Genomic DNA, 18,093 nt, shown 5'->3' with positions numbered 1-18,093 from the left:
CCTCGCCGCCCCGCTCCGCGAGCGCTGGCGTCGCCGCTCCCGGTGCTGAGTGTTCAGCTGGGGAACTTGGCCTCCCATGGACTTGGGCGCACTTACCCTAGTGGCTCGGAGGGTAAGGAGGCGCTTTTCCTCCGTGGGGCCTCTGATTCCTTAGGGGAATAACGCTGTAGTCCAGGGGTAGCAACCTCATTTTACGTAGTGCTTCCATCTTCCACTTCGTACCTCTCTGGTCCACAAGGGTCCCTGACGTGTGTGGGAGTGCAGGATAGGTTCAGGTTCTGTGCGGGCAATTTGGAGTTCACCAAAATTATGCATGCAGGTATTCTTTTTCAGCGATTTCGATGAATTTACCCTTCGTAGCTACCCTTGCCCATGTGCAATGACGTGTGTGCAGGTCGTTTGTAGGTTAGATTGAAAACCACCTCAGTGTCCGTCAGGAGGGAAGTACATCCGTGCATACCATGAGGTTGGGAACAGTGTGCATAGTTTGCTCTTATCTGTATAAAAAGGTCGAGAATATATTAATATTTGCTAGTGTGTGTATAAAGTGCATTTATAAATAAAATTTTTTTGGCGAGAACTGGTTGGATGGGAGACAACAGGAGATTTTTCCATCTTTTTGTGCTTTTTGAACTTTTCCATGATTTAAAGATATGTACAATTTGAAAATAATCTTTGTTTTCTGGATGTGAATACTAAATCAAAAAATTTTTCCAGTGTGAGAAGGAACTTGAGAGAAGAGGCTTTAGTTTAGATGGTGCCCACCGCCTTTCCAGGAACGAGGTGGAGAAACTGCCAGCAAGGAAGACTACACCCAGGATGTTGTCAGGGTGCAGTCCTCGACGCCCTACACTGTCCTCGACATACAAACACATTTCCAGTGATTTGGATATCTGAGCCAGTACCCCACAGCCCAAACTGAGATATTCTGACTTTCTTAGGTTCATCCTGGAGGGCTGGTCTGGACAAGGTGTCAGTCAGGGTCCAGCCACCATCCTGCCTTCATGGTTGGGACACCTGGGTGATTCTGGAATTTGCCTTGGAACTCTAGATCAAGTATGTCGAGTACAGTTCGGATCTAAACCAGCGAAGCAGTCTAAAGGCTCTCCCAGGCTTTTCAGGCCCCTCCGTATTTTGTACACTTAATTTTGGCATGTGCTCCCTGAGGAGCTGACAAGAGCATTCCACAGTTTCTTTGGCTATTACCCATTTGCCATTAAGTTTCCAAATGTTCCCAAAGTTCTATTTTTTAACTGAAAATGGATGCTTTCTAGGTGGAGATGTTAGTATCTCCCTTGATTTTTAGTCACTGATAGGAAAGGGGTAGACTCAGATTCTTGTGTTTTATTCTTGGCCTTTCTTTCATCCCAGCTCATCACTGACGACTCCTCAGTGCCCAGCACACGACCTCACCACTTGCCATGGAGCTCCCTGCTCCCTCCTTTAGGAAATGGGTGGGTTGGATCAGATGGGACCCAGTGGGTGCAGGGCTAAGCAGGGAGGACTGTGAACTGAAGAGCACACCCTCCCCAGAGGACACAGCTGCAACTGAGTGTTCCCACTGCAGGCCAAACAGCATGCTGTGAATGACTGTTCTGCTTTCAGCTCTTGTTTTTTAAGTTAAAAAGTTTTCATTTAATGGATATACTTATTACACATATGCAAGAAAAATAACCATGGCTTAAGGAACGCCCAGGTACTCACCTAGTTAAAAAAAAAAAAAGTATAAGCTACAGTTCTAAAATATCCCCGTTCCTCCTCTCCTCCTGCTCCTCCCACTTCAGATAATCATTTTTTCTGAATTAACATTTCCTTTTTAAATTCTTACCATCCTTGTATCCTTAAACCATCATTAGTTTTGCAAATGTCTGAACTTTACATAAATGCAATCAGACCAGAGGTCATGTAAGTTGCCCCCCGCCGTGTTGCTGGTCACTGTAATTAACTTTCAAGGCTACGTAGTGTTTCATGTGAATAAGCCAAGAGGTACTGTCCCATTCAGCAGTTGCTACTACATTCGCCTGCAATGAATTTTGTTATACAAGCTAAGTTTCTCAAAGGTGGTGGTTTTCAAAGTATGGGTTGTGAGCCATTAATGAATTATGAGAATGTCATGGGTCAGAACTGACATTTTTGTAAACAAAGTAACTTAGGATGGGTTTCAGATGCACCTCCCATTGTACAGTGTTTTAGGGAAGGTTTAGATGTTGCAACACGTGTCCAGTCTCTGCACAGCCACACAGACCGGCCCCACCGTGATTCCTGGTCTGCCCCAGGCCTGCACAACTCTCCGGGTTTTTAATTCGTCCCAACCTGGCAGTGAAGTGGTTCATCACTTTGCTTTTAATTCACATTTCCCTGACTACCACTGTGGTTGAGAAACTTATTTGTCAGCCTAGTCGGGTTTTGTTTTGAAGGCTCATTTATCCTCCCAGTTGTACAAACTTCACCTTGAATGAACCCACCCATCTTTGCAACTCAAGACTGCCCTCTCAGTGCCTGCGTCAGCCCAGAAGAGCCTGCTGCGGGCCAAGTACGGTGACCTGAGCTCCCCTTGGGCCGAGGACAATTTCAAAAGGCACAGAAAGGCAGGGACTAGCAAGGCCGTCCTAAGACAACTAAACCCTAGAGTCACGCGCAGCAGACCTTTCGTATTTGCAGGGATGTATCCCAATACCAGAGCCCTGGCTGGTTTGGCTCAGTGGATTGAGCGTCGGCCTGCGAGCTAAGTGTCGCTGGTTCGATCTTCCAGTCAGGGCACATCAGAGAAGGAAAACTCTGACTCCAAAAAACCTCCGCTGCCTTGCGGCATACCTCTTCAGGGGAAAGGCTAAGGGAGTAAACCCCGACAGAAAATCCGGAGCCGGAGTCCCTAAGGCGGTTTGACATTGTAGTCAACACCGGCAACTCCTGCGGCGCACCTGAAGCCAAGCTGTATTGACTCCGTCTTTCCCTTGGACCCTTCAGCTGCGAAGAGAGGGGGGGTCTGCTGCATGGGCAACAGCAGACCCTCCATATCACCCTGCCCAGGCTCTGTAGCTTCAGTTTCACTGGAGAGGACACTCCAGCATCATCGCAAGATGTCGATTCAACACGGGAGGAGACAGATACCGTGTCACTCCCGAGTCGGACTGCACAGCCATTCTCGGCGGTGCAGATAGACTCTTAAGAAGCTACACCATCGTCTCTCGAGACGGACGGCTGCCGACGATCCCAATACCTTTGAGAATCTAGGAATTATTAAGTAACATTTGAGCACAGTAGCTTCGCTAGTGATCTCTGTGCAGTGAGCAGAAAAAGGCAGACTGTGCAGGAGCTGATGCTAGGGATTCAACGGGACTTGTCCACTGGCTCACAGACCGCCATCAATGCTGACAACAGGTTTGTGGCTCAGCAGAAGCTGGAGTCACTGCCCCAGTGTTACTCCTTTGGAGTTATGTGCAAATAGTTGAGAGGCCACACGTGTTAAATCTTTGAATGCTAATTATCTTCTGTACTTCCTTTTATTATCATCGTCTTTGCATCAAGATACATAGCAATGATAGCAGATTTCTTTTTAAAGCTTAGTATTAAATATTAAATATCTTTCCTCATTTTAATTTTACATTATTCTGCCAAGAAAAAAATTAGAACTCAAGTTCTCTGAAGCCTGGACACACCTCCATGATTAACTGGCTGCATCCAAGTTGGCGACTCTCCCTCCTGCTGCCAGCAGATCCAGGCCCCAGAAAGACAGGGCCAGGGTACAATCGTTTCTGAAAAGTGTGCTACAAAAGGGATGGCCTGTTCTAAGCCAGGTTACAAAGTAAGGACAGGGGTAAGGGCGGGACATTTTCTTCTAGAAACAGAATTTCCGAAGAGTCCCAGTCCATCATTTTCCCCCCAAAGTGGTTGGAGGAAGGGTAAACTCTCAGCAGGAGCTCCAGAGTACTCTGTGCAAGGGGACAGAGATGCCCTGCTGAGGAGGGGACGCTGAGGGGCATGGCCAAGCGGACCACCCCCTTCCTCAGTGAGGGACCCGGAAAGTTGATCCCCCACCCCGGAGTGGGATGGTGAGCTGAAGCCTGGCTGGCACTGAATTCACTAAGAGGTTTCTTCTAGAAACAGACAACTCAAGACGCTTCTTCTCACTTCCGCAAAGAAGTTATTTTTAAAAGCACTTGGGAAGTTCCCCTTCCAGCCTTGGGCGGGAGGCTCAGAGGAGGGAGTCGTCAGTGCAGCCGCCCTCCAGGCCGTAGCGGAACTCCTGCAGGTTGGAGACCCCGTAGAAGTGGATGAAGGCTGCTGCCACCACCAGGACGTGAAAAATCTGATGCGACTGGAACTGTAGGAACAAGAGAGGACCCGTAAGGGCAACAGCAAGGGGGTTGAGAAGCAAGGAGGAGAAAGCTCTCACCTCATCTAGTTTCTCTTCAAACTTTTATTATCATGAAAGTGATATATCTGCTGTAGAAAAAATTTGTAAGTTGCTTCAGAAATACACCAAAACATTCATACTGGTTACACGCCCCGCCTTCCCCATGTCATATATGGTGGTTCCCGAAACACCACACGAGCTGTCGCTTACTGCCTTGTACACAGACCGTTCACTGGGGGCCTGTCCCCGACCACAGATGCTGCCGGCAAAGCGTTTCTTACCCAAATGTCAAACTTCCCAGGAAAGAAGCGCTCAGGAATGCGAGCAGCGTAGAGGCCCGCTCCGGTGATGTACATCACGGCCATGAGGAAGAACCAGCCCATCTGGCCCACGGTGGTGGCCTTGACAAAGCCCTCGGCGATAGTGAAGTGCATGGTGGGCACGACGCCACTCAAGCCAAGGCCCAGGAACACCCCTGCGCAGAGCAGACCCCAGACCGTCAGGAGAGGGGACAGTCACCACACGAAGCGCATGACTGCCTCGCCCTGGAATTCAAACGTCTACAGGAATCAGCTGTTTTGTCCGGAAATTTGGCCACAAGATGGAGAACAGTCAGCAGATGGTGCTTCAGGAGCCAGAACAGGAAGGGGGCTGCGGAAGTGCTGACGAAGATATTACCCCCTAAGGAGCACCAAGAGCAGAATCTCACATTTGTCACTGTTTGTGGGGAAGCCTAGGCAAAAATGACAGGCTTTCAAAACCCTCTGGTGGCTGACTTGGGAACACATGGCAAAGCTCCAGGTGGCTTTGAGGCAGAGAGGGGTGGGCAGGTTTCCCAGGAAGACCATAAAAGACCTAAGTACCCAGGACTCTGACCTCCTGAGCAGGTTGACACACCAGGTTAGAAACTGTCGTGGCTGTGGGGACAGACAAGGTAAGAGGAGGGGAAGAATGGATACCTGTCTCCACACCACTCACTGCACAGGACTGGACGGCAGGGAGTGCCTTCCCTTTGTTGATGCCCTCGGTAACGCCCCACACAGGGCACATGGTTGCCGCAACACACCAGGTCCTAAGCAACCTAAAGAGGTCACTGGGGTGTTGCTGCAAGTCATAAAGCTTAAAACAAGAGTCAACGGGACAATCCGAAGATGTCCGTGCTGTAGCCACCGCATCAGTGGTGACACGTGTCCAGGCTCAGACCAAGCCTTCATTCCTTCAGGAAACAGCTCCGGGTGGCTGCAGTATAAACCCCGGGTCTCAGTGCCTAGGACTGGGGTCTCTGACATGACCGTGCTTTGTGGATTTTCTAACTCTCTCAAACCAAAGACAACAGCAGCTACCTGACAAGGTGGTCATTCTGTGTCCCATTAGCTTTCTACTAAAAGTGTAAAACCTAGAAGACAATCACATTTTTAAAATCCACACTGTTCTGAGAGTTCCAAACACAAATCAGGACTTGAGTGGGGTCCTCAAGCAGCAAATCTTAGGGCCTAAGGTCAAGCCTGTTAGGGTCAAGGTCCAAATGCCTGTGAGGCTTACAGTGTCTTCCCACCTACCTGCCCTTGTCTGCCGGTGTTTAGGAGTGGCGAACCGATCCCACTGTGCCACAATGATGGCGGAGATGCCCAGGACACAGACAATGGAGAGGTAGATGAGCCGCGGCTGTGGGGAGCAGTAGAAGGAGTAATAGAGCCAGGGGACAAAGCTCCCCATGATCAGTAGAGCGATCCCTGAATAATCCAGTCTGAAAAAGAGCCACAGAAATTGAAACCCATCAGTGGGAAAAAAAGACAACTTCCTATGGCTTGTTTAACTGTTTTTTCTGTTTAAGATTTTTTTTTATTTTTAGAGATGGGGGGAGGGAAGCAGAAAGAGGGAAACATCCCTGTGTGGTTGCCTGTCCTGTGCCCCCAACTGGGGACCCGGCCCGCAGCCCAGGCCTGCGCCCCGACCAGGAACTACACTGGCGACCCCCCTTTGGTCTGCAGAGCAGTGCAGACCCACTGAGCCACAGCAGCCAGGGCCAAGCATTTCTCTTTGCAGCGGAAAAGTTTCCAAGAGTCCCGATCACAGAACCTTCTCTCTCCTTCAGTTGTGAGCAGCCATGTCCCCCTATTGGGCCCTTATCTTCAGGAGCTTCGTCATAAGCCAGCTGGTTCCCAGCTTTACATTCAGAAAGGGCTCTGAATATCCCCAGTTCTGATAGCTTGAGTTCTAAAAGTAAAACCCTTGTACTGGGAGTAGTATTAAGGGGTACTGCTCTGTTTTAATTGACTTTGAAATGATAAAAATATCACCATCAAAACCAACCATAAAAACAAAAACAAGAATAGCTGGAACCCCAGGCTCAGAGCTGGGGACTGTGGAGGCACCAGATGAGGGACGACGGGGCCTCCAGCAGCGCGTGGGCAGCAAAGATAAGCCCCTGGCTGTGGGTGGGAGCTCAGCAGAAGGCAGCACAGACCATGCTGCGCTGCCACCACACCCTGCCTGGCTCGGGCACTGGGCCTCGGAGAGCAGCCCACTGGCACTCGAGTTCACACAGGCCGTACTGTGCAGGCAGGACGTGAAGTCCGCAGCTGGGCTGCAGCTGTGGAGGAGGCCGTGTGAATCTTTTCGTGAAGGATTTAAGAGAAGGGCCTTATCACACTATTACACCACAACTTAGAAAGCTTTTCCTCGGGCACAGCAAGGCGTCTGTGGGGTCACTGGGGGTCCCAGGGTTCCGTCAGCACTTGGATCCCAGGACGCCTGACCACAGCGCCTGGCCTTGCCCCCGACAGAAGGTCTTTTACTCACTTGGAAAAAGTCCGAGAGACTTTCTCTGAGTGACAGTAGACGGTGTGAAAGAGCCAGGAGAAGCTGAGGCACAGCACTGCGCCCAGGAAGAACATGCCGAACACCACCTTCTCCTGCAGGGGGGCCATGAAGTACATGTTTGGGCGGAGCATGGTCAAGATTCCCAGAAAGAGGAACAGCACAAACCCTGGAGGAGGAAAGGAGGGGTGTGGGCGCGCTGGCTGCCGCCCGTGTTAAGTCGGGACTAACGCCTGAGAACCGCAGCGAAACCTCAGGAGAAACAGCACCAGCGACACAAACCCAGACAAGGAGGTCCCTTTAAAAAATGCTGGCATTTTGTTACGACAGAGGGACTTCTGAAACAGAAGGAAGGTCTCCATGTTGGACATTCTTCCAGGGACCGCGGAGAACCCTAGTTCCCTTTTCTTCTCCCATTTCTAGCCCCCTCCCCCGGCCCCTTAGAGACCAAGAGTCAGCCGAGCTCACTGGTGGGTCAGAGGCACACGCTGGCTTTCAAACCATCAGAGCAACTCGGTCCTCCTCCCTCCCGTGGTGCTTAGGGGACAAAACACGCACGTTCCCACCCAGACCCCTCACCGAGCAGATGGGTCCAGATGTTGCCGGTCTCCGTGTGGATGCGGAAGATGCTCCTGAAGCAGGCCCGGAAGGAGGGCATGGGTGGCCGGTGGCCGTGCAGCAGGTAGTCATTGTCCTTCAGCCAGTCGGGGAGCACATCGTATGGGATGACCCTCCAGCGTCCCTCCCAGACCTACAACAGTCAACCCCTGAGCGCTGCAGGCTTGAGCTACACAGGTCCACTGATGCGTGGGCGTTTCAGCTGCGCAGGCAGCTGGCGCCCCTGCCCCCTGTTGTGTCAGCTGTATACACACTCGCTTACACAGTGCCCTAGAGAACACCGCTTTCCTAAGGAACAAGGGGTGAAGGACAACGTGAGGCAGGCTCTGGATGGCTCAGGTACTGGGGGCAGGGTGGGGGCGTGATCAGCCTGGACCTGGAGACCCAAGACCCAGCACAGCGTGGTGATCGTAGAGCTGACTGAACCCCGACCACCTTGCTAATGCCTCTGTTCATATCACGTCAGCTCACCTGGACATGCTAAAGGAACTATGGCAGGACTCCTGTAAGCTGCTGGAAACTGCAGCTTAAGTAAATATAGTGAATAAGAGGAAACAGAGATTATACATATAGCTTTTGAAAACCCTGCATTTCAGCCCTTCTTGGCCTTTCTCCCTGTTTCATCCTTCCCTTGATGGATGATAAATTCTCAGTAGGCTGACACTGCCTTTTTGGAGCAGGTGTTCTTAACCTGGGACACTCCGACAGTGGACAGAATCCAGGGAGCAGAGAGGAAAAACTTATCTCCACTTTTACTCACCTTGAACTAAAATTTACCATTTCCTTCAATTATAAATGTGAGCAACAGACCACAGCAGGATTAGAACCCTGACTCTGTCACCAACAGAAATCAGATATTTTTATAATTACTTTTGCAGATATCAAAACATTATTTCTACACGTCACTACTTAGAGCTGATACATTTAAAGATTTTATTTATTTACTTTTAGAGAGAGGGGGAAGGAGGGAAAAAGAGAGGGAGAGGGACATCAGTGTGTGGTTGCCTCTCACATGATCTGACTGGGGATGCCGGCGCAGCAACCCTTTGGTTTTCAGGCTGGCGCTCCACCCACTAAGCCACATCAGCCAGGGCAGAACTTATACAGATACATTTTAATAAAATACATTATAGCTTGTCATTAATGCATACTTAATGTATTAATAAAGGAGCCCATATCACATCACATTTAAATATTTTGATGATTGCCAAAGGGATCCATTATTTTGAACAATGCCTAACACATCAGGCAGTGAAGATCTGCTAGCCTTTCCCTGGATTCGCTTCACCTTAAGCAAAAACAAATCCATGCACAGAGCTAAAGGTCTTTAGCCCCAAGCAGGCCTGCCACCTGGGAGCCCTCCAGTCCCCACCCCCCCCACACTGCCCCGCCCCGCCCCGCCCCACCCAGACAGAAGCCCTCAGGCTGCACCTTATACACAAACTCCTCCATCTTCTCCATGGCGTGGTGGGCCTGCAGGGGCAGGGTCAGGACCCGCACCTCCTCCTCCTCCCCCTGGGGCACTGGGCATGCTTGCTCGTCTTCAGCCTGCATGCAAAAGAAACACAAGCCAATCCTAGCAGTCCTCTGTTTCAGATCAGACGCATCGAGGGAAACCCAAACGCCACGCTTCGTGCCCAGCCTCTCTCCTGTCACAGGGCCTGCGGCCTCTTCTCTAGCAGCTCAACAGTTAGTAAGTTTACAACACTGCAGTTCAGGCTCACTCATCCTGTTAGTGCTGGAGTGAGAGCTCCATTCAGTGCACAGGAGGCAGGCTGCTGGCGCCTGGCAAGAGGGCTGGACACCAGTTAGCACACCAGTTCCAAGCGGTCTTGAAGTCTCTAGAACAGTGGCTCTCAACTTTCCCCAATTTCCCAATTACAACCAGTCTCAGAGGTCCCCGCAGGATGAAACCCACGCACCGTTCCCATCTGCTGACCCTGGGTATGCCGAGGTGAGCGACACTTTGTAGCCCCAGCAGCTCTGGTCCCACAGGAAAATGCCGGGACACAGTGCACCTGGGGGAGCACTTGCCCACCCCAGGGCCTCTCCCTGTCCCATGACTCCAAACCACGGACGGCCCAGCACTGCAGCTCCTTCCCTGAGCTATCTTCTCTCTTTCCTGTTGACAGTCCCTGGTGGGCAAATGGCCCCTCTCCGATCCATGACACACACTCCTGCTTGCCTCCCCTAAGAGTCGCCTCTTGTCCTCAGTAGCAGAGCCCTGTCGGTCAGGGTGGCGAGGTGACTCAGGCCCAATGGAAAGGCTGCACTGCCCAACCTCTGCTGCAGCTCCCCGGGACGAGTAACAAGTCCTGGCCCCCGGGAGGCCAATGGATGTAAATGACAGTGTCATGCGGCACTGCCAGAAAGGGCGGGTCCTTCTCCTTCTCCTTCCTCCCTTGTGGCAGCAGCCATGTGGGCATGATGGGTGACATTATGCACGGAGGAGGAGCAAGACAGGTGCGTGACAGTGGTACAGCCTTGGCCTGGTGGCGTGTAGCGGTCTTTCACTGGAGAGACTCCTGTCTTGGCAGGGCCACGGGGATTTCTGTTTGTTAGGTGAAGCCAAACTGTGCCCTTCCTTCATTCAGACATTTACTGATTATTTACTGGATTTCAGGCCCCGTGCTAAGCACTGGGATTATAAAGATGAGTGAACTCATAAAAACTTACACTGGGAAAGCAGACCAATAAAAAGATACCTATAATGCAGCATCCTAAGGACTGAGATGAGACACCCCAGGGTGTTCCAGTTCCTCCTTGGGGAGAGTTGAGACCCTAAAAACTGGAGACAGCAGGGATTCTGATCGAGGGAGCGATTCTTGGGAAGATTACTTACTTTGGTGGGGTTGGCGATTCCCCGTTTGCCCTTCTCTTCTAGCAGGGGTCCCAGTTCCGCCAGCTCCACCGTGTCCGTTTCCCTGGTGCTGGCAGGAGCCCCACTGCCCTGGGCCACCACGGGTCCTTTGTGAGAAGACATCTGGCTGGTCCCTCAACACCCTGCAGCGTCAGCTTGGGGAAAGGCTGGGTGTCTCAGCCCCAGGGGGCAGAGATCTCCCTGTGACGACAGACACTAAAAGCAAACACAAACGTGAAGGGTGTAGACAATTTATTCCTCTCATAGTTCCGTTTCCACACATCAAATCTGAGTAGGACTCTAGCTAAAGGAATTAAATGTCAACTGACTCACTGGTTGTATCCACAGATGCTGAAAAGTGTGCCCTGCAAGCGAAAGGGGGCCCATCCTGGGCCAGAGGCCCAGTGGTCGGCTTCTCTGCACGGCCTACTCATTCTCCTGTAGGACAGAGCTTGGGGTCAACGCCTGTACAGCAAGCCCCACCATCGCCCCTCAGAGTAACCAATCATGGACCTGGGGCAGGAGGCTGGAGACCAGGAGGTAGCCCTGCCCCTTGCCATACACGTACCACACAGCCAGCTCAGCAAGAGCCTGGCCAGCCTCCGCAAAGCATGACCTAAGCCCCACTCAGATTGGTTCTCCAGAGACCAGAGACAGGCGTACAGATCCCACAGGAAAACCAGAGAAACCCAAAACACAGTTTTCTAAGCAGTCTCAGAACCTTAGGTTTGTCCTGTGTTGGATTTCAGGTAGTGGTCTTCGTCAGGCCTCAGGGAGCTCAAAATAATACTGAAAAGTGCCCAAAGATTTCCACTGTCTTGCAAATTAGTAGTTTTCTTTTCCTCCCAGAAACGAAGGCATTTATGTCTCATAGCAACAGCAAGAGCTGAGTACGAGCACTTCCTTAAACTGGCGACCTGCGCTCGGATCACCGTGGGGCAATGCGAAGAGGGTCAGGGACCCCCGCACACAGTGAGTCGCAGAGACTGAGGCTTAGCGAGCCCAGCCCTTAGCAGGGACAGGAAGTCGGCTGCTCCCGCAGGAGACTCACCTCCCCAGGCTGTGCACTACACACACATTCTCGCAAACACCTTTGACATCTTGTACCAGTTCTTTTTTTATCCAAGACTAACCACACTTGGTTCTCGGAGTAAAACTGGGTTTTTATAGTCAGATAAGGGCAATCCTCAAGTTTCAAAAGTCATGTTACGCATGGCTGAAAGCCATAGGCAAATCTAGTTCAAGAGAGCAAACAATTCACTCTACACCTGACCTTGCCACGGTGTCAACACAAAGTCCCTCTTCCTTCTACTGCGCAAGACAGATGCCACTTGGCCAACAACTGAGCCCTTGGAGAACAGGAAACTGGATGCGCCTGAAAACTTCAGGAAGAGGCAGTCCACGAGAGCCACGCTGGGAAATCCTGTTCAGTAGGCTGACCACGGAACACGCTCCCTCAGAGTGAAGTACTACCTGGACGCCGGCTTTACTAAGAGATAATTATACTGGGGAAAAACAGAAATAGCTTGGGGCGTCTTGGAGAAGTAAGTCTCAAAAGGGGGATACGCTGTAGCTTAGAATACCGCGGCCAGCACTTCAGAGGCAGGCCAAAAGGTTCTCTTAGGTGTTGGGACATCATAGGTAACCTCTCGGCACATCCCCGATTTCGGTCAGAGCGCACATTTCACAATGAACGAGGGGGCAGCGCTCCGGCTGTCTGGCCTGTGACTCACTAACACTCGCCAGGGGCTTGTGCACCTTCCTGTGCTCGAGCGGCTTCCTCCTGTCACTGAACAAGAAAGAATGTATCTGGCAGCATGCCCTCCCGAAGGTCCTGGGGCAAACATAAAACGGAACCAGTTAGATCACTGTCTCTGAAGTCCTCAGTCAGATGGCACAGGGTCGCCTGTGGTGTGTACAAAGTCAGTGACCCAATTCCACTGCTCCAGGAGGGCAGAGGAAGGAGAAACCCAACTGGAATGGCCACACACTAAGTTCAGTCATTCTGAATGCTGTGTAATTTACTACAAGCAATGAGAATAATACAGACAAACTTTAAGCTGGGCAGTTAGGGTCCGAGGTCAGATGCAGAGCCTAGCTTGGAGTTATTTCCTTGATCTGAAAAGTTTCTATGCCCTGAAGTCGAGCAACCTTCTAGGATGACCCTCATCTCTTGGCCATCAACAGTCCTCACTCTGTCCAAAGCAGTTTCTGCTAATTCTTCTGATCCTCTCCAGCTCCTCTATCATCCAGCACCGTGTCCTAACCTTAGCCACCAAGCCTAGCAGCCCAGCTAGCTCGCAGACCCGCCATCAGCTACAACTCTTCATACGAGCTGTGTTGTCACCTTGAGCAACATCTGGTGTCCACTTCAGTCTCCAGAGACAGGAGAGGGAGAGAGAGGGACCAGAGGTCTGGCAAGAAAGAAACGCAGGAATATTAGGACTGAAAATATAATTTCTGACAGGGCAGACCATTCACAAACAACTGGGAATTATTACAGGCGTTTTAGTCTTTATAATATAAAACCAACCCTAACCCTAAGTTGTTAAGACTGACTCTGGGCACACTCAGGAGGCGGAAATACACTTCCGTCGTCTCTGTCCCTGTGTATTTTAGAGCAAACAGTCCCCCCCAACTCACCGTGCCCGAAAGAGCGGATTATAATTGGGCCAAACTCCAGGGAGTGCATTCCTGATGGGATTTCTTCAGTTCCGGCTAATACGTCTTTATCACTAAGCTCTCTAACTGGATAAACCTATTTTAGAGAATAGAGCTGTGGAGGCAGGGAGGTGTTTGTACTCCTATAAATAAGGTAATCCTGTGCCAAACGGGGGACAGGACTGACTGTTACTCACGAGCCAGCTAGCTGGAAAATTTATTTCCATCAGTTTTTTGAGACAGTTATTGTCTGAACCAGTTCCCAAGTTTTCCAGGCTACAGCACACTCCTAGTTTTTAATCTTGGGTCCCCGGACCCTGAGAGATTCCATGGGTAGGCTCTATCTATGCCTATCTGACTCTCGCTATTTTAAAGCAAGATTCGTCTAGCAGTCAAGACAGAACACAGCTATCTCCTCCTCTCTGTACCCTCTGTTAGGAAAGGTGGTTTCTTAGCACTGCTGGGGGGAAATGAGTCCAGGGAAAGGCCTACGTTTGAAAATTAACAAATTGCAGCAACAGGGCCTTGGCTTTGCTACTTGATGCCAAGTTACTGACTTAGAATCTGAAGCGGGAAACCATGAGCTAATGTCCTTTGTAGCTCTTGTCTAGTTAAAGCAGACCCACCAGAAGTTTTTTTTTATTCCAAACAGATAAGCTTTCCAAATTCCATTAAAAAAAAGGTAAATGAATGATATATAGACACAAAAGGGGTTTCATGCCAGTCCGTTTTTAATACCTGGACGTCCAGTACATTACAGAGACAGAGTCACTAGTTACAGAACACAGTGATCACTTCATACTGTGCATCCCAGGAGCCCCAACGAAACTAAGCAAACAGGTGCCTGCCTAGAAGCCAATCACTTGGAACTGGTTTGTCTAGAGGGCACATTCAGGGGCCTTTCAACTGAAGATAGCTACTAATTTTATAAACAATCACACCCCCAACACTTCTGAGCACAAAGAGAGAATCAACGTTGAGCATAGTGAGAGGCACAAAGCCTAGTGGGTGACATTAGGAACAAATGGACGTTAAAGACAAAATGTAATCATGACTTTAAAGAGTACCAGCACCAGAAAAAAACCCCACCATAATGAATCAAGCTTCTGGCTTTACAGACGACGATTTAGTTCACCAGTGTGGTCCCAAGTAGATGGGACAGAATAATGTATCAGTAGTGTCAGTCTGGCTTCACGTTACAAGAGACCTCCTAGGGAAACAGAGAACAGACTTACTGGTTTGGAAAGAAATGCAATTCTTTTTTTTTTCCTTATGTGGTTTTTTTTCCCCTTTTAAAAGTTTTTTTCACTTTTCCATAAAGGATTCTTGGAAAGGCAAAATGAGGCCAGAGTGAGACACTGAAGACGGCCTGAAAGGCCAGTACACTTTATCCATTAGCAACGGGCTAGTGTTGCTTCCTGACACTGGCCTGAGTCTCTTCTATGTGCAAAGTGGTTAATTTTTTTAATCCCTTGGGATTCACATAATTTCTTAGCCACTGAGGACAAAAAGCTTTCAGATTCTACTCTGCAACTAGGTAGAGCAGAGGTGCTCCGAGATGGACCTTCACAGGTAGCACCTCAGCTTTTATGGCAGGTTCCCCAAGTACCAACCACTACATGGGCACATAAGTTACTCCTGAAATAAAGAACTCAATGGCTGTGAGCTGGGAACTGCTATCTGATGCTGCGATCTGTTTAGCACCACCCAGTCTAAACTACTCCTGCTGTGCAGAGACTATAAAATTGTGGAGAGCAGCAGCTGTACCCAGACAGGTGACCCAACCCCAACCAAGACAGAACAGCAGCGAACAGCCCCCCCCCCCCCCGCCTCACTTCAGTGCTCACTCGATTTAAGCTGGCAGGTTAGACTCCTGCCCTTCCCTAGTCCGTCTGCTCCCCAACTCGGGAAGTACCCTGGTTGACCCCGTATAGCACTACGCAGGCCTCCTCTTGCTGCTCCTACATCTGACTCCATGCAAACGCAAATGCGCCTCGTCCGTTTCCCACCGCCCATGAGACAGGAGACACTGCGGGAGACCACACCTCTATCTCAAACGTACGACGTCAAACACCAAGGCGAGATTTCCGAGGGAATGGGATTTCGTTTTCCCCAAAGTAGTTCAGATTTTTCTCATGTCTCAGCGCTGAGAATTAACTTAAAATAAAGGTAAACTGTCCAGTAAGCTCCCCTTTTCCAACATCAAGGTGGGGGCACTGTCTTGGTCTGATCTGCCAAACACTGTTGGTCGAGGAACCTTGGAGCTCCCCGGCCACCAGAGGCAGGTGTTCCGCGCAGGGGCAGGCGACCCTGAGACCAAGCCCGCACCCCCCCACCCCACCCCACCCCGCTCCCCACTTGCCTCGCGCGGCGGCCCGGAGACAAGGCTTAGCTCTGGGCCTGACCCGTCGCGGGCCAGAGGCTGAACCCACACGGGGCTGGGAAGACACGGACTCACCAGGGCGGCTGGCAGTTGGGAACGCTGGGGGACCAACAGCCCATCCGCCCTTAAGTGGCTTCTGAGGTCGCCTCGGAGGCGGCGCTCAGTGGGAGGGGCCGGAAATGTTTACAACACGAACCGCAGAGAAGCCGGGAGGCGCGGCCGGCCCCAGAGCGAGGGGCTCGGACAATCCGGACGTCCCCGTCGCAGGCCTGGGCCGAGGCGCCCGGGTCCCCGCGCCCCACCGACCCCCCGCCCACTCGCTCGTCGCACCAGCTCCGAAAACTTACCGCCGAGCGACAGGCTCAGCTGGGGGCCGCGGACCCCGCGCTACATCCCGCAGCGCGGCAGGTGGCCTACGGCCGAGCGGCCCCGATCTTGACGCCCTTCGCGCCGGAAGGGGCGCCTACACAGACGTCACCGCGCCACGGCCCTGCACCCGGCGCTCCCGCCCCCTCCCGCCGGCCAGCCGAAGGCCCGCCCCTCCAGGCCCCGCCCCTCCCCTGCTCCAATCCTGAGCGCCAGCTGCGCGGCCTCGTGGAGGCCACACCCCCAGGCACACAGGGGCGCGATGAGGGGACTGGGCTGCACCGGGATGGGCCGCCGGGGCTCCCCCCACGCACCTGCCTTCTGCGCCGCCCGTTCCCCGCATCCGACCTCCGAGCAGCGCCAGCCGTTTGATCTTCCCAACACTTCTTAGTCCTCTTCCGTCCCCTCTTGGCCCCGCCCACAAGTATTGTTTGAAGCCCGGCCCGTGCCAGGTGCCAGGCTGGGCCGCAGTTCGGCCCCATCATTTCTGGTAAACGGCGACACTGCGCCTGGTCAGCCTTGCTCGAGAACTCCCTGCTCCAGCCTGCGCTCCCACACTACGCCTGAGCGCACGTCCAGGGACGACAGGTAGGGCATCCCTCCCCTCGAAGTCCACGACAGAGTGGTCGGAGGGACCCTTTCTCGGGTCTTCGAAGGGTGGTGCGCAGCTCGTGGGATTCTGAATGCAGGGAGCGATCCTCGAGGCGGCGGGGCTGATTCTCTGGGTGCTGGTGAAAATGCGTGGGCTCCGGAGTCACAGACCCGCTCTCCTCGCGGCCAGCCTGCGATCTGGAGCACTTACTGCACCCCTCCCTCCAAGTGACAATTACATCTGAAAACTGGAGGCAAAGTGCTCCTCCACTATGTCTTCCCCAGGACTGAGAGAGGTCACGTAGGCAGGCTCTTAGCGTGAAGCCAGACAAGCGGCAAACGCTTCGTTAGCTATCGTGCTGCCTGCTATGTAAAACCGTCAACAACATTCGCTGTCCACAGGACTGGCTTGGATTTTCTTCAGCGGGACCAGCTGTATGATCTTGAGCAAAGCCTTAATCTTAGTTATTATAAGGATTAAATTTTGAGGACTTGCCACAGTGCCTGCCTGGTCCATGGCTGTTAACTCAGCAACCATAGTTCTTTCCTTCCTCTGCCTCTGCCTCTTCGCCCCACCCATATCATGTATCTCTACTACAGTATTAACCACACTGTACTGTAATTATTTATCATGTGTCTGCCTTACTCTAGAGTATGAGCTCTCAGGGTCTAATCGTATCCTGGGCTGAGCACAGTGTTTCACATGTGGCAGGTCTTTTAACAAATGTTTGTATGTTAAGCGGATGAGACAGAAACCTGTGCAAAACAAGGCATCGTGAGCTTGTGTATGAGAAATTCTCTGTACTGGGCTGCTTTACTACCTGAGCCCAATAATCCTAAGCAAGATTTTCCTTTTTGAAGGTTGGGTAGCCAAGTGTCTCCCTCTAGATACACAGCTAATGGTATATAAATACTAGCTGATGAAGAAACAGCTGATAGAATACCAGTAACAGAATTTACTTAAGACTGCCCTATGGATGGGTGAATTCTCAGAGTCCCAGAGTCTTTCTTTTAGGGGCCCCACAGAAAGCAATACATAGTTACATGCAGAAAAACAATGTTGACTTTCCTCCCCAAAGGGACTAACAAAGATCTCAAGAAGCTGCCCTGGTCCAGCACTGGCAAAAGGTAGAAGATTGGGTCATGCTGTCAGAGCAGAGGAAAAGGGCAGTCAGGATGTATGAGCCAGGGAAGCCAGCTCTGTCCAGGCACCAACAGGTCTGGCCGGGGCTGGTGATACCAAGTTACTTTTTAAAGGAGAAGGCTTCTCTCCCAAAATGGAAGACAACACTTTGATTTGTTTGCCAGGTACCCTGAAGGATGAATAAGTTGAAGGAAGGGTCAACAGAAGGGAGAAGGAAGAGTCGCCAAACCAAAGAACCACTTGAGTTGTACCTGGGCTCAAAGACCACCCCCTCTAACCTGTACTGTTTCCCT

The 18,093-nt window shown here is 51.5% G+C and overlaps 1 protein-coding gene across 3 annotated transcripts; it reads right to left on the bottom strand.

The window, feature by feature from the left end:
* Window positions 1–4,061: 4,061 nt before the first annotated feature.
* Window positions 4,062–16,182, bottom strand: ADIPOR1 (adiponectin receptor 1). Of its 3 annotated transcripts, XM_090263178.1 has the most exons (9): window positions 16,047–16,182; window positions 10,989–11,093; window positions 10,638–10,871; window positions 9,227–9,343; window positions 7,757–7,928; window positions 7,160–7,346; window positions 5,917–6,104; window positions 4,639–4,832; window positions 4,062–4,324 (listed from the first exon to the last, which is right to left on the bottom strand). In XM_090263178.1, the coding sequence occupies exons 3-9, from the start codon at window positions 10,776–10,778 to the stop codon at window positions 4,196–4,198; spliced, it is 1,128 nt and encodes a 375-aa protein (XP_090119304.1). In that variant the 5' UTR covers window positions 10,779–10,871; window positions 10,989–11,093; window positions 16,047–16,182; the 3' UTR covers window positions 4,062–4,195. The 3 variants fall into 3 exon arrangements, with proteins under 3 accessions (XP_090119304.1, XP_090119303.1, XP_090119305.1); XM_090263177.1 differs by lacking the exon at window positions 10,989–11,093 and having other exon boundaries at window positions 16,047–16,181; XM_090263179.1 differs by lacking the exons at window positions 10,989–11,093; window positions 16,047–16,182 and adding an exon at window positions 15,775–15,854.
* Window positions 16,183–18,093: the final 1,911 nt, after the last annotated feature.

The sequence above is a fragment of the Furipterus horrens genome, unplaced genomic scaffold (genome assembly GCF_987537825.1).
Source record: "Furipterus horrens unplaced genomic scaffold, mFurHor1.1.pri manual_scaffold_15, whole genome shotgun sequence".
Taxonomy (NCBI): Eukaryota; Metazoa; Chordata; class Mammalia; order Chiroptera; family Furipteridae; genus Furipterus; species Furipterus horrens.
The sequence above is the reverse complement of the archived record's forward strand: the minus strand, read 5'-3'. Positions and strand labels throughout refer to the sequence as shown.

Bases quoted from the DNA above. Each gene is read 5' to 3' on its own strand.
- ADIPOR1 (XM_090263178.1), bottom strand. From the start codon at position 10,778: ATGTCTTCTCACAAAGGACCCGTGGTGGCCCAGGGCAGTGGGGCTCCT. The intron at 7,347-7,756 runs GTGAGGGGTCTG...TTCCTCCTCCAG, and splicing joins CATCTGGACCCATCTGCTCG to GGTTTGTGCTGTTCCTCTTT. The intron at 4,833-5,916 runs GTAGGTGGGAAG...TGCTCTGCGCAG, and splicing joins ACACCGGCAGACAAGGGCAG to GGGTGTTCCTGGGCCTTGGC.